The sequence below is a fragment of the Oncorhynchus masou genome, chromosome 22 (assembly GCF_036934945.1).
Source record: "Oncorhynchus masou masou isolate Uvic2021 chromosome 22, UVic_Omas_1.1, whole genome shotgun sequence".
Classification (NCBI taxonomy): Eukaryota; Metazoa; Chordata; class Actinopteri; order Salmoniformes; family Salmonidae; genus Oncorhynchus; species Oncorhynchus masou.
The window spans coordinates 22,181,081-22,207,676 of NC_088233.1; the positions used below are offsets into that span (position 1 = coordinate 22,181,081).

The 26,596-nt window shown below is 43.8% G+C and overlaps 1 protein-coding gene across 8 annotated transcripts in view; it reads right to left on the minus strand.

Moving 5' to 3' along the window:
• LOC135509187 (liprin-beta-1-like) overlaps window positions 1–26,596 on the minus strand; it is a 56,608-nt gene that overhangs the window by 5,204 nt on the left and 24,808 nt on the right. For 4 of the 8 annotated variants that reach the window (XM_064929626.1, XM_064929627.1, XM_064929630.1 and 1 more), the window contains 21 exons: window positions 25,407–25,618; window positions 20,702–20,791; window positions 18,481–18,594; window positions 17,731–17,850; window positions 16,804–16,896; window positions 15,049–15,166; window positions 14,649–14,693; window positions 13,456–13,517; window positions 13,277–13,358; window positions 12,791–12,936; window positions 12,266–12,378; window positions 11,687–11,743; window positions 11,483–11,543; window positions 7,655–7,853; window positions 3,079–3,238; window positions 2,479–2,616; window positions 1,916–2,066; window positions 1,055–1,166; window positions 731–819; window positions 460–582; window positions 75–200 (listed from right to left, as the gene is read on the minus strand). In XM_064929626.1, coding sequence (XP_064785698.1) covers window positions 75–200; window positions 460–582; window positions 731–819; window positions 1,055–1,166; window positions 1,916–2,066; window positions 2,479–2,616; window positions 3,079–3,238; window positions 7,655–7,853; window positions 11,483–11,543; window positions 11,687–11,743; window positions 12,266–12,378; window positions 12,791–12,936; window positions 13,277–13,358; window positions 13,456–13,517; window positions 14,649–14,693; window positions 15,049–15,166; window positions 16,804–16,896; window positions 17,731–17,850; window positions 18,481–18,594; window positions 20,702–20,791; window positions 25,407–25,618 — 2,411 coding nt within the window. The remainder of the gene's footprint in view (window positions 1–74; window positions 201–459; window positions 583–730; window positions 820–1,054; window positions 1,167–1,915; window positions 2,067–2,478; window positions 2,617–3,078; window positions 3,239–7,654; window positions 7,854–11,482; window positions 11,544–11,686; window positions 11,744–12,265; window positions 12,379–12,790; window positions 12,937–13,276; window positions 13,359–13,455; window positions 13,518–14,648; window positions 14,694–15,048; window positions 15,167–16,803; window positions 16,897–17,730; window positions 17,851–18,480; window positions 18,595–20,701; window positions 20,792–25,406; window positions 25,619–26,596) is intronic. The other 4 variants (XM_064929631.1, XM_064929632.1, XM_064929634.1 and 1 more) reach the window with 4 other exon arrangements.

Here is a 26,596-nt window from a genome sequence, read left to right on the forward strand (position 1 = left end):
TTGGTCTTATTCTACCAAGACCACTGTGGGCCACATTAAACCTGATCACAGGCTCTCTGATAATTCTCTCTCACCATGAGTCCCCCGTGAACGCCGCTGCCCCTCAGGTTGGGGGCATACTCCGCCAGGTCCACTGATCTCAGCCATTCCATCACTCTGTGATTGGTCCACTGGGAGATCTCTGCTGGCGTGATGTTGTTCTGACCAATCAGGAGACAGAGAGAGAGAAAAATTGGTCTGTTTATCAACAGACCAAATGATTGTACGCCAATATTTGTTAAATACTTGTTTAGCTTGAAGTACATAACAAAAAGTGACTAGTGTTCATGTATTCCTGGAACCAGGGTTGTCTTCATTAGGGCACACAGCGGAAAACTATTTAAAACATTAGCAACAGAAATAAAAAATGTGCCCGTTTTCTTCTATTTGGGGACTACTGAAAACAACCGGTGGACCTACCTCGTCAGAGGGCCGTCGGCGCAGGCAGTTGGGCTCGTAGTTGTTGAGGCGCAGCACCTGAATAGCTCTCTTGATGCTGAGGTGGTGGAGCACACTGCCCACCTTCAGAGATAGCAGGTCATTCTGACAGAGGACACAGGTGCAAGAATGTTAAAAAGAATGTCAGGTCAGATGGAAATAGTTAGCAGGCTCTGAATCTGATCAGGCCTATCCATGCATGGCCTGAGGACAGGAGTGTCAGTGTGTGCGTGTCTATCTCTTCGACACTCACTACTGTCATGTAGTGTAGCATGCGGCCGTCCACCCTCCCCTCATCAAACTGGGTCTTATACTGAGGCAGGCCAATGTCATCCAGCCACCCTATGGGAGGAGATGAGAGAGAGGGGGGGGATCTGTCAACCTGCCAGTCAATTTCCACATTAGAAATCACATAATGAAAACGTACATCTCGAGAGCACTTGAATCAAATTCAGGACTTGTTAATTGGATTACAATTCATTTGAAACGCCCACCATATAATTGACAACATGAGATGTTAAGCATAGTAAAACCCCAGTATTAACCATGACTCCCATACTGGCATTCATTTACTCACTGGTCACCCAGTTGTAGTCCAGTTTGCCCTTGTTGTCATCCTCCTCAGAGCCCAGGGCCTGCAGGGCCAGTTGGAGCTTCTTCCTGTGCAGCGGGTGTTTAATGCCCAGCTCCTAAACAAACAAACAAACACACAACCACCCAGAGCCACACCCCCAGGACAGAACAGAGGATTAGTTCCATCCACTTTCTCCAGTCATAGAGTACAGTGTTTTTGGCCAGAGTATAAAGAGAGGCAGTGCCTAGGTTAACCATAAAGTGCTGAATAAATAATATTTTCATTTATGTGTAAAGTCACCTTTAGTGACCCATCCCTTACAGGATTATTTGAACCCATCCCTTACAGGATTATTTGAACCCATCCCTTACAGGATTATTTGAACCCATCCCTTACAGGATTATTTGAACCCATCCCTTACAGGATTATTTGAACCCATCCCTTACAGGATTATTTGAACCCATCCCTTACAGGATTATTTGAACCCATCCCTTACAGGATTATTTGAACCCATCCCTTACAGGATTATTTGAACCCATCCCTTACAGGACTATTTGAACCCATCCCTTACAGGATTATTTGAACCCATCCCTTACAGGATTATTTGAACCCATCCCTTACAGGATTATTTGAACCCATCCCTTACAGGATTATTTGACACATATTTAAGGTCCTTAACATACAGTAGAGTGAATACATCAACAAATGTTTTACACCTCGGTAGCGTCAACCACAACCCTATTTGGGCGAATTGCCTCATAGGGGATCAATACAAATGACATCTGGCTGTACTGCGGAGTCCAAGTGTTTTTATTCATACAGATTAGTGTCATTGAGATACAATCTCTCCTGCTCAGTGCTCACCCTCTCTAGGTCCTGCTGTGAGCCCTGCAGCAGAGTCTGTCCAGAAGAAATCCACACGCGGGCCATGTTCAGGTAGAGCCCCAGTCCCTGCTCCTGCAGCCAGTCACACACCTGCTCCTTGGACCAGCGGGCAAACGGGGTGTCCAGGTCACTACGAGCGAAAGAATGAGGACATGCTGGCTTAACGTGGGTCACCCGTTCATAAAGGAAGACAGTATTGCCTTCTAACAATGACTTGACCGTGGTAGGACGCAAAACCGGACTAGTTTAGATTCAACTTCCTTTTTATCACATAGCCTGGTCCCAGATCTGGCTAGGCTCTCTATGCCTGTAGGAGTTGGCAAGAAATCACCAACAAATCTGGGACCAGGCTACATTATTGGATAAGAGTAGTGTAAGAGAAAGTCATTTCTAGCATTGTTTTTCTCTGTGTATTTCAGCACACAGAAAGCTAAAGGAAAGCCAAGTGACGCACATTATGTTTCTCAGTGCTCAACGGGAGTGCACTGAGCACAAAAACTTGTTTCTCATTAATTCAAGGTGAAATCACAGTGCACACTAACTTCTTGGGTAATCGCTGTAGGTCACGGGACCAGCCCAGTCTGGGACCTGCTGTGGCTCGGACTCCGCCTCTCTTGAACTCGACCGCCTCTGATAGGTTGTCATCCAGGTTGAACGTGGTGGACTGACTTCTCCTCAGCCTTAATTTGTTTTTACAAAAAATTCAAATACATAATTTAAATTCAAGTCTGGTCATGGTTGAAAGTTAAGCACTTATGACTCCAAACGAATGTACCATGGTTGCGGTGGGGTTAGCATAGCTGAAAGCATTTTTAAATATTTTATTATAAAAGAATACACAAAACATGTTTCTCTTCCTTATATTGCCAGCTTAGTTTTTTGATTAGTCAAGACTTACTTCAGAGTTTTAAATCAGATCAATATTAACCAGGGTTGTATTCATTAGGGCACACCGTATCTAAATGTTTTGTAACAGAAAACAAAAAAATAAGCATTTTGTATTGAACAAGTTCAAGTACTCCCTCCCCGTTTCCTTCTGTTTTGGTGCCTAATGAAAATGACCCAGGCACCCAAAACTCAATATTGATGACTTACAGGACAGCGTCATCAAGAGTTCTGTACCAAACAACTTTAACACTTACTTTCCAAAGAGCCCCTTGATTCCCTTGGACTTCTTCTTGCACTCAGGGGATGTAGTGGAGGTCACACTGGTCAGTGTGTTGGTGCTGTCGCTGTTGGCTGACCTCTGGGGTAGACCGGCCAGGTCCAGATGGTCAGTGCCCTCCTCTCGCTCTGTCTCAGCTGTAGAAACAGGACATCAGCAATGACAACAGGACATCAGCACCGCCATGTCACCATGGTGACAGTCATGGGGTGCATCCAAAATAGCATCCTTTTGGCTCTGGTCAAAAGTAGTGCAATATAAAAATCAGGTGTAGGATCTTAAATTGATCTTCCTGTTGTTGTAGGAAATGTTCTGTACAGCAGGAAATGCAAACTTGTAGGTTTAAAAAGGATTCTAAATGTGTAATTTTCACATTAAAATGTAAGACTTGATTTGCCCCAAATAAAAATGTATCGACCCCTACAAAAATATCCATTCATTATAATCCACATTTACTGTTGCTGCAGGATTACTTTCTTGCTGTGAAAAACCGGTCAAAGATTCCTCACCTGTAGGGAATAGGATGTAATTTCAGATGCAGCCATGCACAGATATCTGCATCTCAGGGCCAGAGGCTGTGGCCCAGAAACACCCTATAGCCAGCCACACAACTCCCAGACAGACAAATCATAGGGATGGTATAACACTAATACCCAGGCAATGCTACTCACTTTTTATTATCTATGCAAAGTCACTTCACCCCCACCTACATGTACAAATGACCTCAACTAACCTGTACCCCCACACACTGACTCAGTACCGGTGCCCCCTGTATATAGCCTCATTATTGTTATTTTATTGTGTTACTTTAGTTTATTTAGTAAATATTTTCTTAACTATTTCTTGAACTGCACTGGTGGTAAAGGGCTTGTAAGTAAGCATTTCACAGTAAGGTCTACACTTGTTGTATTCAGCACGTGGCAAAAAAAGTTTGATTTGAATCTGTTAATATATGCATGCAATGGAGTGGAGACTCATGAAGCACTAAAGAGTTACTTTATTTTAGTTGCAGTCAAAGAGTAGTTGTGCACTGGTGTATAGGCAAAACATGCATACAATTCAAATGTCAATATTATACTTGAAGAGATATTGGAGGCATCCTAAATCTTGAACATAGTGTTTATTTATTGAACCTTTATTTAACTAGGCAAGTCAGTTAAGAACAAATTCTTATTTTACAATGACGGCCACTCCCAGGTCAAACCCTCCCTTAACCCGGACGACGCTGGGTCAATTGTGCATCACAACCGATCAGGGCCGGTTGTGTATCACAACCGATCACGGCCAGTTGTGATACAGCCCGGAATCGAACCAGGGTCTGTACTGACGCCTCTATCACGGAGATGGAGTGCCTTAGACAGCTGCGCCACTCAGGAGCTAGAGTGTGTAATTCATGCACACACACATATTCCTAAATGAGACTCACTAGGCCTCTGGTTACAGCATGCATGACCACTTCACTGAACTCGACTTGTACATGGGAGAGTGAGGTGGTCTAAGTTAGGAAACCACAACATAATCAGTATCTAACTGTGTTTAGTGGGTTTAAGAAAAAGGTTATTTGAATATTTGGAGTTGAATTTAGCTTTCAGGAATAGTGAACAGCATATCAACTGATAAGAGCCAAAACATCAGGAAGAACATAACATTCAAATAAAGAAATGTACTTCATGAAGACTATCAGGGAACATCACTGCAGATGACATCTGGTTATAAAACCGGGATCTGGTTTGTTGCAAGGGGAGTTTGAACAGAAATAGAAATGAGCATATACAAGCAGTTTGCCGACAAACAGAACAAAACATACAAAAAAGGCTCCGATCTTTGATGTTATCCAGCCATGTTGCAAAGCTGTTTGCCTCTGAACAATTGCTGGTAACATGGGTGTGGTTGCATGTGAGGATGTCTACTGTAGCTACTGTAGAATTATATACCAAAATAGCAGCAACGATAATGCCTTGCCACGGGCTAATGGTTGCCGGAGAGTAAGTAACCTCTTTTCAAATGTTTAGAGTGGAAATTCAAACCTATGTGAGAACTCCCAAGTTATATCTACATGAGCATGCTTCATTAAGTCTTGAAATAACAAGGTCACCACCAACACCTAGCATAAGACTTGGGTTAATTTTATATAGATAGAGAGATAGATATATACTTACATCTCTATCAACACCAGCATGCTTAAAGAATATGTAGTCACCTTCAACTCATATTCCACATAGAGCGATGACCCAACAAAGAAAGAAATTGTACATTTTTTTTAACTAAGTCTGGGGAGAATCATGATTTATGAAATTAAATTACAAAAGACAGTTCAGCTCACATAACGTTTGTGAGTTAAGTGAAAGTAGAAATTCAACAGTTGGTTGAGAGGGTTTGGGAAGGAAGGGGACAGAGGGAATGTTATGAGGTCAAGGGTCATATCCAGTACTGGTAATTCCCCCAGCGAGGCCATACTGCAGCCCTGCCTTGCACTGAGGACATGATGGCTCCATTATACTGTACCTAGCATAGGCGCACTCGCATGTGTTACAGAAAGCAGACATGACATGAGAGGAACAAGACAGAGGTCAAAGGTTACCGAAGGGAAAAAACAACAGAGGAGAGTCACAGTATAACGGTAGGAGGAGACAGATAAGATACATATATAACACAACTACAAAGCGCACACACTGTAGGCTAAATTTTCATAATTAGACCGGAAGAAGTTTCTGGGACTAGTCATTATGGTGTTCGTATGTATTTTAACTATGGGTGTGGTTTTGGAGAACATACAAAATAAATAAAATAAAAACATTAAAAGCTACATAGAAAAACCAAGCTCTTTGTTAAGAACCACTCAGACTTCAGAATAAACCAAAAGGCTGTGCAGCGCTGTAATGGTAACATTCCCCAGCACGTCACATACGACACCGTTTCCACCATTTCTCTCACTTGCCTGTCTACCCCTCTAAGTTCCTTACTGTCTGAATTAAGTGGCAGAAACACCAAAAGTATATATACACAAAAGTATGTGCACATCCCTTCAAAATAGTGGATTTGGCTATTTGGCTACACCCATTGCTGACAGGTGTATCAAATCGAGCACAAAGCCATAAAATCTCCAGAGACAACCATTGGCAGTAGAATGGCCTTACTGAGGAGCTTAATGACTTTCAATGTGGCACCGTCATAAGATGTCACTTTCCAACAAGTCAGTTCATCAAATGTCTGCCCTGCTACAGCTGCCCGGTCAACTGGAAGTGCTGTTATTGTGAAGTGAAAATGTCTAGGAGCAACAACGGCTCAGCCGCGAAGTGGTAGGCCACACAAGCTCACAGAACAGGACCCCTGAAGCGCGTAAAAAACGTCTGTCATTGGTTGCAACAATCACTACCGAGTTCCAAACTGCCTCTGGAAGCAATGTCAGCACAAGAACTGTTAGTCGGGAGATTCATGAAATGGGTTTCCATGGCCGAGCAGGCCACACACAAGCCTAAGATCACATGCGCAATGCCAAGCTTCGGCTGGAGTAGTGTAAAGCTCGCCGCCATTGGACTCAAGAGCAGTGGATAGATTCTCTGGAGTGATGACTCATGCTTCACCATCTGTCAGTCCGATGGACGAATCTGGACTTTGAGGATGCCAGGAGAACGCTACCTGCCCTAATGGATAGTGCTGTAAAGTTTGGTGGAGGAGGAATAATGGTCTGGGGCTGTTTTTAATGGTTTTGGCTCCTTCGTTCCAGTGAAGGGTAATCTTAATGCAATAGCATACAATGACATTCTAGATGATTCTGTGCTTCCAACTTTGTGGAAACAGTTTGGGGAAGTTTTCCTGTTTCAGCATGACAATGCCCCCGTGCATAAAAAGATCCATACAGAAATTGTTTGTCGAGATCGGTGTGGAAGAACTTGACTGGCCTGCACAAAGCCCTGACCTCCACTCCATCGAACGCCGACTGAATTGGAACAAAGACTGAGCCAGGCCTACACACCTAACATCAGTGCCCAACTTCACTAATGCTCTTGTTGCTGAATGGAAGCAAGTCCCCACAGCAATGTTCCAACATCTAGTGGAAAGCCCTATCAGAAGAGTGGAGGTTGTTATAGCAGCAAAGGGGGATCAACTCCATATATAAATGCCCATGATTTTGGAATGAGATGTTCGAAGAGCAGATGTCCACATACTTTTGGTAAAGAAGTTATTTAAAAAAAGACTACCATCTCACAAATCTAATCATACCTAACATGAATTGGTCAAAATGCACAGGATACCACATCATACAAGTGAAAAGAGCACAAAAGAAGCAGAGTTAGCAGGCAGAAACCAGTGAATAGCAGTGTTATACAGTATCTGGGCCTAATTCATAAAGCATCTCAGAGTAGGAGTGCTAAACTAGGAACAGTTTGGCCTTTTAGATCTTAATGAATAAGATTATACGGGTGGGGAGGACCGGATCCTAGATCAGCACTCGTGGTCTGATACGCTTTGTGAATATGGGATCTGTTACCACAAAGCTTCCACCTGAGACCCAGAGCTCATCCACCCACACCAGGCCATCCATCTCTTACCCAGGTTAGGGGTGCTGGCTGTCCTCTTGCCTCCCTTGACCTTGAAGAAGCCCCGGCCAAAGGAGGAGCGAGCCTTCTTGTTACCGAAGCGGTCATCCTCCGTGGTCACGGGGTGAGACGAAGAGGGAGACTTGGGCGGGTGCTCGCTGATCTTACTGATCTCCTCCACAGCCTTATTCTGAACAGTAGCAGAAAAGAGCTGACAGATCAAATTTACATTTCAGTCATTTAGCAGACATTCTTATCCAGAGCAACTTACAATCAGTGCATTCAACTAAGGAAACAAACACATGACAATCATTGCAAGTCAAATTATTCTTCAAAATAGCCGCTATCTGCCAAATCAGTGCACACAACGCCAGAACCATGTCACATTAAACACGCAGTAACATATAAAACAATCTATGGGAAATTGGATTTGAAAATACCATACAGTGCAGATTTGGCTTAAAGTGGAAAGTCATACATTTCAATTGAATGTATTAAAAGGCAATCAAACGCATGCAACGAAACCAAGGTGACACACACACGGATGGGAATAAAACATTTTTTTGCTCTTCGATAGTACTCAGATTTTATTTCAAGTACTCAAATTAATATATATTTATTTATTTTATTTGTAAATACGCAATGGAATTTCTCTCTGCGCATTTATATATGTATTTTTTATTTAACTAGGCAAGTCTGTTAAGAACAAATTCTTATTTTCAATGACGGCCTGGAAACAGTGGGTTAACTGCCTTATTCAGGGGCAAAAAACGACAGATTTTTACCTTGTTAGCTCGGGGATTTGATCCTGCAACCTTTCGGTAACTGGTCCAACGCTCTAACCACTAGGCTACCTACCGCCCCAACAGATCGGAACAATGCCTAATTTATCATAACCATTACAGATAACACATCCTAATTGCCCCATATACTGTATATTCAGTCAATAAAAAAAGAAAGTGCCATTTAAGATTAATTTATTGAAACCGTAATATCAACTGGTTATATAACATTGTAGAACACAATCTTCCAAAAGGCAGTAGCCTCAGTAGTGGAGATGAGCAGAGATGGGTAGGATGGGCTGAGGGAAGCTGAGGGTTGGGAGAGGAGTTGCTGGGCGGGGGATTGAATGATGGTCAAAGATAAAAGTATAAAAAATAAAAAGTCTAAATAAAACACAGTAAAAAAGTTTGAATGATACTGAAAAGCAGTGTTTTTACAGCTAATGCTGATTTGCCTGAAGCTGATGCTGTGCAGGTGTTTGTACACATGTATACACACACACACACACACACACACACACACACACACACACACACACACACACACACACACACACACTCAAATACACAAATACACATGTAAATAGTGCCAGGCATGCACTCAAACATATACAGTTGGCCTTGCTGTTATGATTTTAGTTGTCCTTTGTTTATTGCATTGTTTCCTGTCTTGTCTTTTTCTCTCTTTAGTTAATTTTCTTGGTTGGTGCATTGGGGGTGGGGAATGGAATTATTTGTATTTTTTTCCTGGGGGGGGGGCGACGACTGTGGGAGGGGTCTCGGATGGTTGAGGGGTGGCTCTTAGGGAACTGTGGGGGAGGGGAAATACTGGCGGATTCGGGTCCCCGGTTTTGGCCTGGTGGGAGATCTGTCGACGTGCCCTTGAGCAGGGCATTGACCCTGGATGCTTCTGTGTGTCACTCTGAATGGGAGTCTGTTGGATGACTGGTATGATGTAGTAGTTGAGCGGCCTCACTACAAGTATATTGTATGTTTTGGATATTCAATAAAATAAAATGAAATAAATGAGGTAGTGGCGATAGCTTGAAGAAGCCTATGGCTGTACAATGGCATAGCCTTGTTTTGTTAATTTAGCAGACAAGACGCTCTTATTTCCAGTCAAGACACCCATTTTATGTTTGGGGAGTATGCATATGCTTAATGATTCTGATGAAAATACGCTCTGCTTGATCAACCTACCGGTAATGTTTTTGCATATTTTCCGTGTGGATCCTGTCCATGTTTAGGTGGGTTATAACCTAGGCCAGGGGTATTTAACATTATCCTACAAGGTCCAGAGCCTGCTGGTTTTCTGTTCTACCCGATAATTAATTGCAAGCAACTTGTGTCCCAGGTCTAAATCAGTCCCTGATTAGAGGGGAACAATAAAACAATGCAGTGAAACTGGCTTCGAGGTCCAGAGTGGAGTTTGAGGGGCCTAGGCTAGCCAATTCTAAATAGTACTAGCAGTTCACAAAGTAGCTTAAGCAGAAAATAGACGGGACAAAATTATTCCATAACTGCAGCTTGTTTTGGAACACATATTTCCTACTTCAATCAACCAGTCCATTTTGAATGTGTGATAAAACTGTCGTCATTTGGCAAGGAATGTAGCGTGTGTATCCCATCATTTAGATATATGTTTTTATAGGCATTTACACAGAGTGTCCAAAACATTAGCAAAACCTACTCTTTCCATGACACACTGACCAGGTGAAAGCTATGATCGCTTATTGAGGTCACATGTTAAATCCACTTCAATCAGTGTAGATGAAGGGCAGGAGGCAGGTTAAAGAAGGATTTAAGCCTTGAGACATGGATTGTGTACATGTGCCATTATATCCCATTTAGCAGACGCTTTTGTCCAAAGCGACTTACAAGTCGGCTGGGGCCACTACTTTTACATATGGGTGGCCCCAGCGGGAATCGAACCCACGACGCTTGGCGTTGCAAGCGCCATGCTCTACCGACTGAGCCACACAGGACCCAGAGGGTGAATGGGCAAGACAAGATTTAAGTGACTTTGAATGGGGTATGGCAGTTGGTGCCAGGTGCACCGGTTTGATTGTGTTAAGAACTGCAACGCTGCTGGGTTTTTCATGCTCAACATTTTCCCAGGTGTATCAAGAAGGGCATCCAGCCAACTTGACCCAACTGTGGGAAGCGTTGGCTAATGTCAAAGAAAATTTCACTTGCCACAAAGCACATTCCACCAAATAGTTTTACAGTATTTGAAAAAAATGTGAGCTCTCGTTAAAGATCAAGCTTTGTCGTCCATTCCAGTACCCATGTCCATCCCTACACACACACACTCATAAGCATTAGCCTTACTGAGGATGCTAACCTTCAGGAGGCTTTCTAACAAGACGGAAGAGACAAAAAGGAAGAGAATATGAAGAATGATAAAGAGAAGATGAGCAAAAAAAGTGTCTGACTGAAATTTGGATAGAAGACCACAGAGAAAAGACTCTCCTCTGTTGGCTTTTCGTCCATCACCAATGTAATCTGCCACAGATGATGAGATGGAGTGTTAGTGGTGAAATTCACTGAGGACTTTAGAATTCATCAGAAATCTCTGGGCCTCCTGGGTGGCGCAGTGCCACCAGAGACTCTGGGTTCGCGCCCAGGCTCTGGCGTAACAGGCCGCGACCGGGAGGTCAGTGGGGCGACGCACAATTGGCATAGTGCCGTCCGGGTTAGGGAGGGATTGGCCGGTAGGGATATCCTTGTCTCATCGCCCACCAGCGACTCCGGTGGCGGGCCGGGCACAGTGCACGCTAACCAAGGTTGCCAGGTGCACGGTGTTTCCTCCGACACATTGGTGCGGCTGGCTTCCGGGTTGGATGTGCGCTGTGTTAGGAAGCAGTGCGGCTTGGTTGTGTTGTGTATCGGAGAATGCATGACTTTCAACCTTCGTCTCTCCCGAGCCCGTACGGGAGTTGTAGCGATGAGACAAGATAGTAGCTACTAACAATTGGATACCACGAAATTGGGGAGAAAAAAGGGGGGTAAAAAAAAATATATTTTTTGGGGGGGGGGGGGGGGGAAATCTCTTTACCTTTTCGCTGTTGCTGACATATAAGTTGTCCTGACTCCCTGAATTGGGGCTATCCAGGGTCCTGAAATGACAAAGCTCATCACAGTGAACATGAACAACATCTGGCCAACATATGTACTGAACTGCTGACCTTTGGGAGGAAGGAATTCTGACAGAAGCTTGAAGCGTACATGACATGCAGCTTCACACCATATATATACTCACTGTAGAGTATCACATGAAAGGGGGGCCTCCTGTGACTCTTCCTGGCCCCCTGCCTCGCTGCAGGGGATAAACAGACAAGTGTTGGGATGCTAACCCGATGCTAACATGGACAAGCTGCGAGCAGTCTGCTGCACGCTATACTGTTTACTGGCTGTGGTCAAACCTGGGTGTGGAGGCTATAAACAGATGTCCAAGGAAGCCTTATTACTCATTCAAGCGGATTTATACACCCTTATGAGACACATTGGACCTTGTGGTGTCGACATGTCATCAATTATGCCACATTTATCATGCTAAGGGTGAGATGAAGCATGAAAGCTCGCCTAGATATTGACCTTTTCCAAGGCCAGTCTCATTTCAGGAAGTAGGTCTACACCATAGCAAAAACAAAAGTTGACTAAAGTAAGAATTGGGGAAATTCAGGCAGGTCCGTTCCTGTTTGGTTCCTAGCGAAAACACCCCAGCACTGGACAGACATACCATGTTGTTCTGGAAGATATTTGGAAATTGTCCCACAGGTTTAAACAAAGCCTGTTGTTTCGAGGATTATAGAACATTATTATCTCTAGTTCAGCTCACCTCTCTGGTTCAGGTTGGTCCAGATCTGGCCCCCTTTTTGGATCACATGCTGACTGGACTGAAGGGCTGGGTGTGGGCGAAGACACTTCAGTAGCTCCATAGTGCATCTCCAGCTTCACAATGAAGCAGAGGACCAAACGGAAAAGAACATTTAGTAAAGTACAACCTCCAAAAATGCCAGAGTTTACCTTTCTTGTGTCAGTGTTGTCACAATTTAGTAGATTAAGGGTAACGAGCAGTAAAGATAGTGCTTGTCATAATTCAAAACAGACAACCATCAAAAGTGTCACTGCAAAGTAATATTGAATGTTATCAACCTAATTTGACGAAGTGACAATGACTCAACACCTCGTTCAAAAATGTGTAACTAGCTGTTTTATTGGTTGGAGGACATCTGAAGGCTTTGAGGTTTTATGAGGACATTCATAGAAATATAATCTGTTCTGTGATCAGAGGGCCTTGACCCGTTCTAGTCAATATATTTCTATGCATGAAGCTTAGTAGTTATGACATGTCATCTTGTACCTCGTCTGGGCTTTTCCCTGCTACTTCCTCGTCTCCGGCTAGAGCATGCCTCTCTGACTCCATGGCAACCAGGGTGGTTGTCTTTGACATCATGGAGAGGGAGCTGTCGCTGTTACTCTCGTCACTCTCGCCGTCTTGGGTTTTCTCTGGAATGGAATATGAAAGTTATTTTTATAAGGCAGATATTTATGTAGCCCAGAGAGAGAGTTCAGAGTTGGCCATTCTATTGGAGCCCACTGCCAGATATGAGGCTTTGACGTTCAAATATTTTAAATATTTACCCCAAGAAGATTTCTATCTGCTCTTACAAATCACTGCTAACATTAAACTGCATCCGACTGATCATTCACAAGGTCACTCAGCATTGTTTGTAGTGTTACTTTGATCTTGAACAAACAAACTACAGTGAACAAAGAGTGTTTCTCGCCTAGAAAAAGAACACGGTAATAGCGCATTGTTTTAGAGAGAGGACATGGTTTCTCAAACCTTTCTTCCCTTGCATTGAACTCCTGTCCTGGACCTTCTTGTAGAGCAGCAGCGACTGCCTCAACTCCTCAATTTTACGATCCTACAGGGGCAGAGGGGTCACAAAGATCAAACTTGACAAAACTAACCATCTAAGAATCATGATGGAGGGCGGTGGGGTCAACTGTAGTTTACTGTACCTTCTCCTCATTGGCTGCCATCAGTGATTCCACTGCTTTTTTCATTCTCTGCACTTCCACATCTGAAGGGTAAAGAAATAGATTTTTGCTAGAGAATATACAGCTGGGTCAACTCCGGGTAAAGGTATGTCTGGGGTCCTCTGACTAACTCATCCATAGTGATCTATGGTACAACAGTACATTATTTAGAGAGCTGTCAATATATATTAGTATCCAACAGTACTACCTAAACAGTCAGGGAGACCTCCTGGGGGACATTTTGACTCCCTATCCATGTAGTCTAACTACTTCCTAGCCTCACAGTGAAATAAGCACCACATCTAACAGTTGAGGGAACCTTGAGGTGAAGGATTTGGACTTGGTGGGTAAAACTATGTCAATGCGCTTTTCTATAGCAGTTACAATAAAGACATGAAGATGACAAGGATGATGGACTGACGATGAGGGTTAGCAGACAGCACGCTGGGTGTTGATGGAGAGAGCAAGTGGTGAGAGGAGAGAAGAGTAAGGAAAGGGTGATAAGGAGAGGTCTGTGGTTGAAGGAGATGTTGGTTGAAGGAGAAAGCAGGAAGATGGGAGAACAGACTGAACAGTGAGTGAGCGGGCGGGCATCTATACCATAACAGATGAGAGGAAGGGATGTTTTGACATGTAGACAGTCTATCATCGTATATATTTATAAATGCCAAGGGCAGTCTTAAAGGCACAATCCATAAATTAGATTTACATTGTAATCAATATGTTGTGTCGAGAGCTTTTGGGACCGTTGCAATATACAATACAATACCAAAGAAGAGCAGGTGAATAAATATTTCTTGTTGTGTTTTACACGTTTACGTTTCAACTTCATCTAGTTGCCATGGAGGACAGAGAACTAACAGAATGCACCTTTAAGATACCTTTAAGATATTTAAGTCAACTGACTTTATCATACTTACAGTACATAAAGACAAAAAACCTTTCTGCAATACAAACCACTGATATCTTTTCATTAACTTATTTTGAGTTCTAAAATATCGGTGGCTGAACTGATAACTATTACAGAGTATATACACAGTATTAAGTAGCTTTCCAATGGGTTATGGACAGGCAAAGTTCAGATGGGCCATTCATGCCCATACATGCAAACAGGGGAAAGATGAGCAAGAGCAAATAATAATAAATACAAGAATTGATAAAACGCATAACCTTACGTTTCTCTTTCAGCCTCAATTTAAGAGTTTCATCTGGGTGAGAGACTAAACAAGACACAGAATTACTGGCTTCAGTTTCTGACGACTTCAGTTATCAAGACTGTATTCTTTTAAATCATGTTGATTGGTTACAAAGTATGACAAACTGCAATAGAGACATAATATATTATAAGCATAATAAGACAAATGCTCATACATGCTTATAACACGTTATAACGCATTATACTCATCTGCTTTCAGTAAAGTGTAACCAAAATGTTATCTTTGCTTAATGGAACATGTGTCACAGATCTCCATTGGACAGACCTTTTAGTGTAGAACTAGGCCTAATCTGTGTCCGGGAAACCGGCCCATTGAGTAAAGACACAGATAGAAAGTCAACTGCGGCCCATGATGTCACCTCTGTCTCCACTGTCCATTCCAACCGGTGTGATGCCTCTGAACCCAGTCTCGTCGTGTAACCTACTCAGCTCTCCGTCCCTTCCCTCCAGATGCCTCTTCAGCATTGCCAGCTCCTCCTGCTCAACACACAACAGTTAGTCAGCGACATCCTCACAAAACACTGGTTGCATTCCAGGCCAACTACATTGCAGACGTACTGCAGCATTGCATCAACAAATGGTTATGTGCCACGTCATCAACTGCGCAGTTGAGCAAGAGAATGGTTGTGTTCCCCTGCTTTGACGTTGCATTGCATCAACCAATGGTTGTGTGCCATGTCATCGACTGTGCCGTCAGTCACCAGATTGCTATAACATGTGGTTAGCTGATATAAAATACCTATCCGGGGCTTGTAAATTCTGGCATGCATCAGCAACACCTGCGCAGAGGAACGCACCCAATAACTATGGTGTGGTTAACCGATATGTTAACCATTTATCCAGGTGTTGTGAGATCTGGCAGGCTTCTGCAATGTAGTCAGCCAGGAACATGGCCACTGACTTAACACCCCCTTTCCCACCTCCATCCTTACCAAACAAACCACAACAAACATTCAGATGTTGACAGGCAGAGACAATGATACACACACACCCAGAACAGGTGTGACTAAGGGAGGAGGGGAGGATGTGGGGCTCAGTGCGGGGGTCTGGGGTGGTTGATGTCTCATCAAGTGTTGGAGGAGACATTTTACATGGCAGTGTCATAATAGCCTGGTCGCAGGCTTGTTCGTGCTGTCTTGCCAAATCCATTGACCACAGGTGTTGGCAAAACAACATAAACAGATCTTGGACCAGGCTAGTGTCAAAATGTCATGGGACAGAACATCAAGCATGAATGATTTCAAAACAAAAACAGAGAACATACATTTCATCCATAAGAAAGAGGGAGGGAGGGAGGGAGGGAGGGAGGGAGGGAGGGAGGGAGGGAGGGAGGGAGGGAGGGAGGGAGGGAGGGAGGGAGGGAGGGAGGGAGGGAGGGAGAAAAATGAAAGACACTGCAAAACAGACTTCCAAAAGAGGTCACAAAAGACCAAAATGAAGACATACCTGTGGTTTACATTAAATATGCTATATGCTTAAATTAGGGTCTTGTGGATGTCGCCACATCCACAAGGATGTTTCAATTTGTATGTATAAGAACTTAGCTTTTTGCACCTGCACCAGAAAAACACAAATTTTACCATTTGGATCTTTAAATAATTTTTTATGATAAGTCAGTTGAGTTGGTCTTTGTCTGCTAACACACCTTTAATCTTGGCTAGAAATATGGAAAAAAAAAAACTAAAAAAAACTGAACACACATAACCCCATATCAGATGGCAACAAGCAGAAACCCTGGGAGAAGCCAACCTTCAGGGCCTGCAGTTTGTTTTCCTTCCTCTGTTTCTCATACTGCATCTGGCCCACTTTGATTTTCAGGCTAGAAAGCTTGGCCATTAATGACTAGTAGCGGTAGAGAAAGAGGTAAGCCAAGGAAAGAGAGAGAAAAGAGAGATATTATAAAAGAAAGACAGCAAAAGTGGGAGGAGAAGGGGGATACTCAAGATTTGAAAAATATTCAAAGAAAGAAGAGAGGATATAAGTGTAAAGAAGAAATGGGCTATAGGGAAAAGTTTTCCTTCTGGAAGTAGATTTCTTTTAGCAGAATGAATCATTCATATCTTACATATTGCAGTGTAGGTAGGCCTACTCCACAGGACCACATGATAACTCACCTTAGTGGATTTCAGTTTCTTCTCATACTGTACTCTTTCACTCTCCATCTCAGTCACTCTGTACCTCAGTTCATTCATCTCCAGAACCATGTCCTGATAGGGGAGAGAAAGACCGCATGACCCACAGTGTACTGGGGAAGGAGGGAAGCTGCATACAACATGCTTGTTCAATCAGAGAATTTCTCAAAAGTAAAAGGAGTCCTAGAACAGTCACCCCGATGGCTTGATAAACCATATGGTAAGATTGCTTGTTCCTCATGCGCTACTTAAGATACGTCAAAACATGGCCATGGTTTTCATTTTATCAAAATAAATATTTTGAACCCTGAAGAAGGCAGCTTAGCTGTCGGCTTATTAGACTTATCGCATCAGAGCGATTCGAGTGAACAGCTTTGCTTTTTCTTATCAAAAGAAGCCTATACAGAGAATTTTCTCCCACATACTCCAAGGCCAACTACTGATCCCCACGGAGACCATATCATGTGATGAGGGACTAGTTTCCAGGCACAGTAGAAATCCCAGGGCTGTTCTGCTTTGCTCCGAACTGCCGTGTAAACAAGATATGAACAACCTTTTAGGTCTTTGTTGGCAACCATACAACCAGAGTTAAGCCAAATCTTCACATTTCCCCATTATCAAAACCCTAATGCCTGATATTTGAGTGAGAGCAACTCATGCATATCTTCAAACAAGGCACAGTGCCCCTGGCCATGGTAACTGGCATTCTCTTGGCAGTGAACAGTGTCTTTACTTGCACCAACACACTGCGGCTTTGAACACATGATGATATAAGCCTCCCCTCCCCACACAGTTTTCGGGCAGCAAGAAAGGGTGTGTGTGTGTGTGTGTGTGTGAGAAAGAGAGCGAGGGAGAGGAAAAAGACTGCAAGAAGGATGAATCCTAAAGCAGAGGCCTCCCATTCCATACCTCATTGTCGCTGAAGTCAAAGTGCAGTCTGTCCTTCTCAAATGAGTTGAGCTTCAGGTTGGACACCTCGGCCATCAGGTCCTGTTTCTGAGTCTCTAGAGCCGTTCTGCACAGGAGTTCCTGCGAAACCACAAAACACAGAGTAAATATAGACAACACACACACACACAGACTAAATATAGACCACACACAGACTAAATATAGACCACACACAGACTAAATATAGACCACACACAGACTAAATATAGACAACACACAGACTAAATATAGACAACACACAGACTAAATATAGACAACACACAGACTAAATATAGACAACACACAGACTAAATATAGACAACACACAGACTAAATATAGACAACACACAGACTAAATATAGACAACACACAGACTAAATATAGACAACACACAGACTAAATATAGACAACACACAGACTAAATATAGACAACACACACACACACACAGACTAAATATAGACAACACACACACACAGACTAAATATAGACAACACACACACACAGACTAAATATAGACAACACACACACACAGACTAAATATAGACAACACACACACAGACTAAATATAGACAACACACACACAGACTAAATATAGACAACACACACACAGACTAAATATAGACAACACACACACAGAGTTTGCCTTGCTTGGTTTTGCTGTTCAGCAGTGGTGACAATAATATAACTTCAACAGAGCCCCGTGTTCAGGGGCCGTTCTCCTCCAAACTGACCTGTTGCAGCATCTCCTCAGTGGCGTTCAGTTTCTCCCGGTGCTCATCCAGACACATGTCCAAGTCCCTTATCTTCTCCCCCTGTGCCTCTACCTGGTCTGTCAACACACTCACCTGCACAGGAACACATGGGTAAGACTAAGTTGCTCTTATACCTGTGTAGTCAGAGAGTAATTACAATATTAACAAACATTATTATAGTGCAGAGTAATGGAGTTGAGTTACTACACCAAGTTCATTAAAGCCTGGTCCCAGATGTGTATGTGCTGTATAGCCAATTCCTCAAATCAAATTTTATTGGTCACATACACATGGTTAGCAGATATTAATGTGAGTGGAGCGACATGCTTGTGCTTATAGTTCCAACCATGCTGTAATATCTAACAAGTAATCTAACAATTTCAAAACAACTACCTTATACACACAAGTATAAAGGAATGAATAAGAATATGTACATATACATATATGGATGAGTGATGGCTGAACGGCATAGGCCAGATGCAGTAGATGGTATAGAGTACAGTATATACATATGAGATGAGCAGTGTAGGGTATATAAACATTATATAAAGTGGCTTTGTTTAAAGTGACTAGTGATACATTTATTAAATCCAATTTCTAATTATTAAAGTGGCTAAAGATTTGAGTCAAGATTTGAGTTGTTGGCAGCAGCCACTCAATGTTAGTGATGGCTGTTTAACGGTCTCTCGGTCCCAGCTTTGATGCACCTGTACTGACCACACCTTCTGGATGATAGTGGGGTGAACAGGCAGTGGCTCGGGTGGTTGCTATCCTTGATGATCTTGCTGTAGGTGTCCTGGAGGGCAGGTAGTTTGCCCCCGGTGATGCGTTGTGCAGACCTCACTACCCTCTATAGAGCGGTGCAGTTGCCGTACCAGGCAGTGACACAGCCCGACAGGATGCTCTCGATTGTGCATCTGTAAAAGTTTGTGAGTGTTTTTGGTGACAAGCCAAATTTCTTCAGCCTCATGAGGTTGAAGAGGTGCTGTTGCGCCTTCTTTACCACGCTGTCTGTGTTGGTGGACCATTTCAGTTTGTCTGTGATGTGTACGCCGAAGGAACTTAAAACTTACTACCCTCTCCACTACTGTCCCATCAATGTGGATAGGGGGGTGTTCCCTCTGCTGTTTCCTGAAGTATACAATCATCTCCTTAGTTTTGTTGACGTTGAGTGTGAGGTTATTTTTCTGACACCACACTCCGAGGGCCCTCACCTCCTCCCTGTAGGCCGTCTCGTCATTGTTGGTAATCAAGCCTACCATTGTAGTGTCGTCTGCAAACTTGATGATTGAGTTGGAGGTGTGCATGGCCACGCAGTCGTGGGTGAACAGGGAGTACAGGAGAGGGCTCATAACGCACCCTTGTGGTGCCCCAGTGTTGAGGATCAGCGGGGTGGAGATGTTTACTACACTCACCACCTGGGAGCATCCCGTTAGAAAGTCCAGGACCAAGTTGCACAGGGTGGGGTCGAGACGCTGGGTCTCAAGCTTAATGAAGAGTTTGGAGAGTGCTATGGTGTTAAATGCTGAGCTGTAATCGATGAACAGCATTCTTACATAGGTATTCCTCTAGTCCAGATGTGTTAGGGCAGTGTGATTGCGATTGCGTTGTATGTGGACCTATTCGGGCGGTAAGGAAATTGAAGTGGGTCTAGGGTGTCAGGTAGGGTGGAGGTGATATGATCCTTGACTAGTCTCTCAGCACTTCATGATGACGGAAGGGAGTGCTTCAGGGCAATAGTCGTTTAGCTCAGTTACCTTAGATTTCTTGGGTACAGGAACAATGGTGGCCCTCTTGAAGCATGTAGGAACAGCAGATTGGGATAGGGAGCAATTCAATGTGTCCGTAAACACTCCAGCCAGCTGGTCTGCGCATGCTCTGAGGATGCAACTAGGGATGTTGTCTGGGCTGGAAGCCTTGCGAGGGGTTAACACGTTTAAATGTTTTACTCACATCGGTTGCGGTGAAGGAGAGCCCGCAGGTTTTGGTAGCAGGTTAGGAGGTTATGGTCATTGCCATGCCAAACATTTTTGTAAGTTGTTGCAAGCGCAATCAGTTATGGGACAAAGCAAAGTTCATTACAATAAAAAGGTAACTTGCTGACAATTAATTTAGTTGTAAAGCCCTTTAAATGAGCCATTTAGGCTGCCTTGGTAAGATGGCCACTAGCTATGACATGTTGTTGTGTACTGGACACTACCTGAAGCACCAGGGATTCCTTGTCACCCTCCAGCCGAGACAGTCTCTCCTGGTAGAGGTCCCCACCCATGGAGATGTGGTGCCCATTGGACTGCAGGCAGGCACAGAAGACAACATGAAGAGTCAGTGAAAGAGTGGCACTTGGGATTGGTCTGTGAGTGTTAACATACATCCTCCAATAGTATTTTGTGATAGACCGTTAAACTTAAATGTTCATCAAGTTATGAGTAGCTGGACAGCGTGGACACAAGAGGTGGTTTTGGGTTCTGAGATGAAGCCTCTATTACACTGGTAAAGCTTTACAACATGCTCAGTGCTTAATGTGTTAAGATCAAGTCAGATCAAGCTAAAGATCGATGCTGTGGCACCTCTGGTACACTGGAATATGTCCTAGGGTGAACACGGCATATTGGAAGTGCCTTAAACACGGACAATTGTCAGACAACAAATTGCACAAGAGTCTTTCAAGTGACCGCTTTGTGTGATTGATGTTGCATTTGCCCTTTCCTTTGCCTGCAACACCTTAAATGGTTGAAGGGTACACACAGAGTGGGTTTCAGCAGAGAGTTACTGGTGTACACACAGAGTGGGTTTCAGCAGAGTTACTAGTGTAGACACAGAGTGGGTTTCAGCAGAGAGTTACTGGTGTACACACAGAGTGGGTTTCAGCAGAGTTACTAGTGTAGACACAGAGTGGGTTTCAGCAGAGTTAGTGGTGTACACACAGAGTGGGTTTCAGCAGAGAGTTACTGGTGTACACACAGAGTGGGTTTCAGCAGAGAGTTACTGGTGTACACACAGAGTGGGTTTCAGCAGAGAGTTACTGGTGTACACACAGAGTGGGTTTCAGCAGAGAGTTACTAGTGTACACACAGAGTGGGTTTCAGCAGAGAGTTACTGGTGTACACAGAGTGGGTTTCAGCAGAGAGTTACTGGTGTACACAGAGTGGGTTTCAGCAGAGAGTTAGTAGTGTACACACAGAGTGGGTTTCATCAGAGAGTTAGTAGTGTACACAGAGTGGGTTTCATCAGAGAGTTAGTAGTGTACACCCTGAGTGGGTTTCAGCAGAGAGTTACCAGTGTACACGCAGAGTGGGTTTCAGCAGAGAGTTAGTAGTGTACACACAGAGTGGGTTTCAGCAGAGAGTTAGTAGTGTACACAGAGTGGGTTTCATCAGAGTGTTAGTAGTGTACACACAGAGTGGGTTTCAGCAGAGAGTTACCAGTGTACACGCAGAGTGGGTTTCAGCAGAGAGTTAGTAGTGTACACAGAGTGGGTTTCAGCAGAGAGTTACTGGTGTACACAGAGTGGGTTTCAGCAGAGTTACTGGTGTACACACAGAGTGGGTTTCAGCAGAGAGTTACTAGTGTACACACAGAGTGGGTTTCAGCAGAGAGTTACTGGTGTACACACAGAGTGGGTTTCAGCAGAGAGTTACTGGTGTACACACAGAGTGGGTTTCAGCAGAGAGTTACTGGTGTACACACAGAGTGGGTTTCAGCAGAGAGTTACTAGTGTACACACAGAGTGGGTTTCAGCAGAGAGTTACCAGTGTACACACAGAGTGGGTTTCAGCAGAGAGTTACTAGTGTACACACAGAGTGGGTTTCAGCAGAGAGTTACTGGTGTACACGCAGAGTGGGTTTCAGCAGAGAGTTAGTAGTGTACACACAGAGTGGGTTTCATCAGAGAGTTAGTAGTGTACACAGAGTGGGTTTCATCAGAGAGTTAGTAGTGTACACCCTGAGTGGGTTTCAGCAGAGAGTTACCAGTGTACACGCAGAGTGGGTTTCAGCAGAGAGTTACTAGTGTACACACAGAGTGGGTTTCAGCAGAGAGTTAGTAGTGTACACGCAGAGTGGGTTTCAGCAGAGAGTTACTAGTGTACACACAGAGTGGGTTTCAGCAGAGAGTTAGTAGTGTACACGCAGAGTGGGTTTCAGCAGAGAGTTACTAGTGTACACACAGAGTGGGTTTCAGCAGAGAGTTAGTAGTGTACACCCTGAGTGGGTTTCAGCAGAGAGTTACCAGTGTACACGCAGAGTGGGTTTCAGCAGAGAGTTAGTAGTGTACACACAGAGTGGGTTTCAGCAGAGAGTTACTAGTGTACACACAGAGTGGGTTTCAGCAGAGAGTTAGTAGTGTACACGCAGAGTGGGTTTCAGCAGAGAGTTACTAGTGTACACGCAGAGTGGGTTTCAGCAGAGAGTTAGTAGTGTACACGCAGAGTGGGTTTCAGCAGAGAGTTACTAGTGTACACACAGAGTGGGTTTCAGCAGAGAGTTAGTAGTGTACACAGAGTGGGTTTCATCAGAGTGTTAGTAGTGTACACACAGAGTGGGTTTCAGCAGAGAGTTACCAGTGTACACGCAGAGTGGGTTTCAGCAGAGAGTTACTAGTGTACACACAGAGTGGGTTTCAGCAGAGTTACTGGTGTACACACAGAGTGGGTTTCAGCAGAGAGTTAGTAGTGTACACACAGAGTGGGTTTCAGCAGAGTTACTGGTGTACACACAGAGTGGTTTTCAGCAGAGAGTTACTGGTGTACACACAGAGTGGGTTTCAGCAGAGAGTTACTTTTGTACACACAGAGTGGGTTTCAGCAGAGAGTTACTGGTGTACACACAGAGTGGGTTTCAGCAGAGAGTTACTGGTGTAGTGTACACACAGAGTGGGTTTCAGCAGAGAGTTACTAGTGTACACACAGAGTGGGTTTCAGCAGAGAGTTACTAGTGTACACACAGAGTGGGTTTCAGCAGAGAGTTACTAGTGTACACACAGAGTGGGTTTCAGCAGAGAGTTACTAGTGTACACACAGAGTGGGTTTCAGCAGAGTTACTGGTGTACACACAGAGTGGGTTTCAGCAGAGAGTTACTAGTGTACACACAGAGTGGGTTTCAGCAGAGTTACTGGTGTACACACAGAGTGGGCTTCAGCAGAGAGTTACCAGTGTACACACAGAGTGGGTTTCAGCAGAGAGTTAGTGTACACACAGAGTGGGTTTCAGCAGAAAGTTACTAGTGTACACACAGCCTCTGGCATTTCCCGTGGCCAAGATCCTAGATCCCAGTGGTCTCTGCAGCAAGCAGTTGGTTGTTTCTCACAGCGGTCTGTCACAAACCCTGGCTTTTATCTTATGGACTACAGCATACTCTAAGAGTTCAGGGAGATGTTTGCTTTGTAAACTCCTAGGACCTGTTTGTGGACATTGGAGACTCAAATTAGAGGTGTTCTTGTAACATTCAAAGCGAGGACAGGCTGAAGAACTGCGAACAAGATGATCAATGGCCAGATGGGCTTCACATAGTTAGTTTGAACTCAGTGTTCCAGAAACATTTCTGCTGTAAAACAGCTATAAAACAGAAATGAACGAAGAGCACACACAGAGAGCAAAATATATAGGCTTAATCATTCATATTAGTCGGCACAAAGAATCAACATTTTAACCAGCTGCCTTTGATATGGGTGTGCTGGCTGGTTGCTCTACAGCAAGATCCTCTAGCTGCCCAATGGAGCTTCAACCCCAACCAACATTTCCCCTCTTCCATATTTAGAGGGTTTACTTATTACTACTCTGCTGCTAAAACTGACCAGGAAATGTCTGTGATAATGTATCCCCTCATACCATACTTCTTCTTTAACCCTCATACTGTCACGTTCGTTATAAAAATGAGACCAAGGTGCAGCATGAGTGGAGTTCCACATGTTTTTAATAAAACCGAAACTGAGCAAAACAAAATAAACAAGCTCAAACGAAATGTGAAGCTTTACGAATAGTGCAGACAGGCTAAACATAGAACAAGATCCCACAAACACCAAAGGGAAATGGCTACCTAAATATGATCCCCAATCAGAGACAACAATAAACAGCTGTCTTTGATTGGGAACCATATTAGGCCAACATAGAATTACAAAAACCCTAGACAATACAAAAACCCTAGACAATACAAAACAAGTGTACCCACCCTAGTCACACCCTGACCTAACCAAAATATAAAGAGAACAGATCTCTCAGGTCAGGGCGTGACACATAACATACTTCTCCTTTAAACAGCAGTAGAGCTCTTCAACGTACCATCCCAGATTCCCCACCAGATGAGTCTCAGACATGTTGTTTTTGTAGTGACACAGGAGCGAATAACACGAGGGAATAACACGAGGGACACAACAACAACAGATGTCCCCTTTGTGGATCTAACCTTATCACACCGTAAATCACCACAACAACAGATGTACCCTTTGTGGATCTAACCTTATCACACTGTTAATCACACATTAGTCTCCACAGCAGGCCTATATTTACACATTCCGTGACATGTCTGGACAAACACCAGCCGTAACACGACACCGCTGTGGAGACTAATGAGATGAGTGATGTCATCGGAGCTGAACATGAACTTTAAATTAATGCAACAGTCGTCTCCCATGTCGGTTTACAGTACGTCTGACATTCTCTTAGTCCTCTCATCACAGATTTGTGTCTCTCCCAAGTAAATAGATGTGACAAAGGATTTCATACACATGGCTTTGAGAAGGTTCTAGATAAAGTAAGTTTTAGCACCAGCGAAACCAGGAAGACTTTGCAGTCCCTACACTGTGATACAGCACATTCAACCACAGAGATTTATCATCAACATCATGGGTGGATGCATCTGAAACAGCACCCTATTTCTTATATAGTGCACTACTTTTGACTGGTCTCACCATCAGGTGTCCATGCTGCAGCCAGTCCACCAGGCTGTCTGCGGTGGCGTCAGGGATCTGGCAGCGCAGACCCTCCCTCTCCTCTGTGTCCATTAGCTCCAGCACGCCCCGGAGGTCCTCCAGCAGGTTCAGCGCCCGCAGGCTGCCCATGAAGGGAGAGGTGGGCGACTGGCAGTCAAACAGCCCGTTAGAGTAGTCCATAGCCTTGGAGCCTGGGGGGGAAACACTCAATTAAACAGTTTCCATACTTTAAAGATGGAGAAAGATTCTCTATTTGCAGTTAGCCTCCCCATGAAAGAAGTTCAGTCGTTTATAAGGTCTATTAAATGGTACAACTTCATCAAATGACTATGTTGTATTTTAGCTCAAGAAAGAGGACATTCTGTGCAATGTATAACAGGTTCACAACAGCCCTGCATTTCTAGAGTAGAGTGAAAATAACTCTCGGTTATACCATTACGTCACTGCTCCTCATTACAGGAACTAGCCGACGCGACAAGTGAGGAAATCTAGCTAATTTACACACGAGACTCTACAGGGAAACACAGCTACAGGCAGAGAAAGAGTGGGATAGCAAAAGAGAGACAGAAAGAGAGAACAAGAGAGAGCGAGAGAGAAAGAGCTTGAATGAGGACAGAAAGGCTAGAGTTACTTGGGAAACGTAGACAGTTAACTGAAATGTCAGGCCTATAATTAACCCAATGCATAAAATAAGATTAGCCTTAAAGTTCGTCTATGCTGACTCTGTGCATTAACATTACTGTACTAATACAGCCATACTGAAGTACTGAGATGTGCTTCACATTTATCCCCAGCAGCTACAGTACTACATTTAACTGCCACATGTTGAATGCCTCTATCAAACCACAATGGGAAATGTTTTAGTTCCTGCCTGAAAACATGATCATCAAAAACAGTTAACATTAGCGATAGCGACATGAGGGGATAGTACTTGCTCAAACTAGCCTGAGTGTGATCATCATAATGATCTGGTATTCACAGTTAATTAGCCAGTCGAAAAATGTTCTTCTGCCTCTTGAAATGTGTGTTGCAGAGCTACACTGGTTGGGCCAGGTATGACCATTAATCCTTCAGTGAGTATTGAGAAAGGCATATTGTACTGGAAATTAATTTCTGTATGCATCAAGTGTCTCAGAGGAAGAGTGCTGCTCTAGGATCAGCTCTCCGCC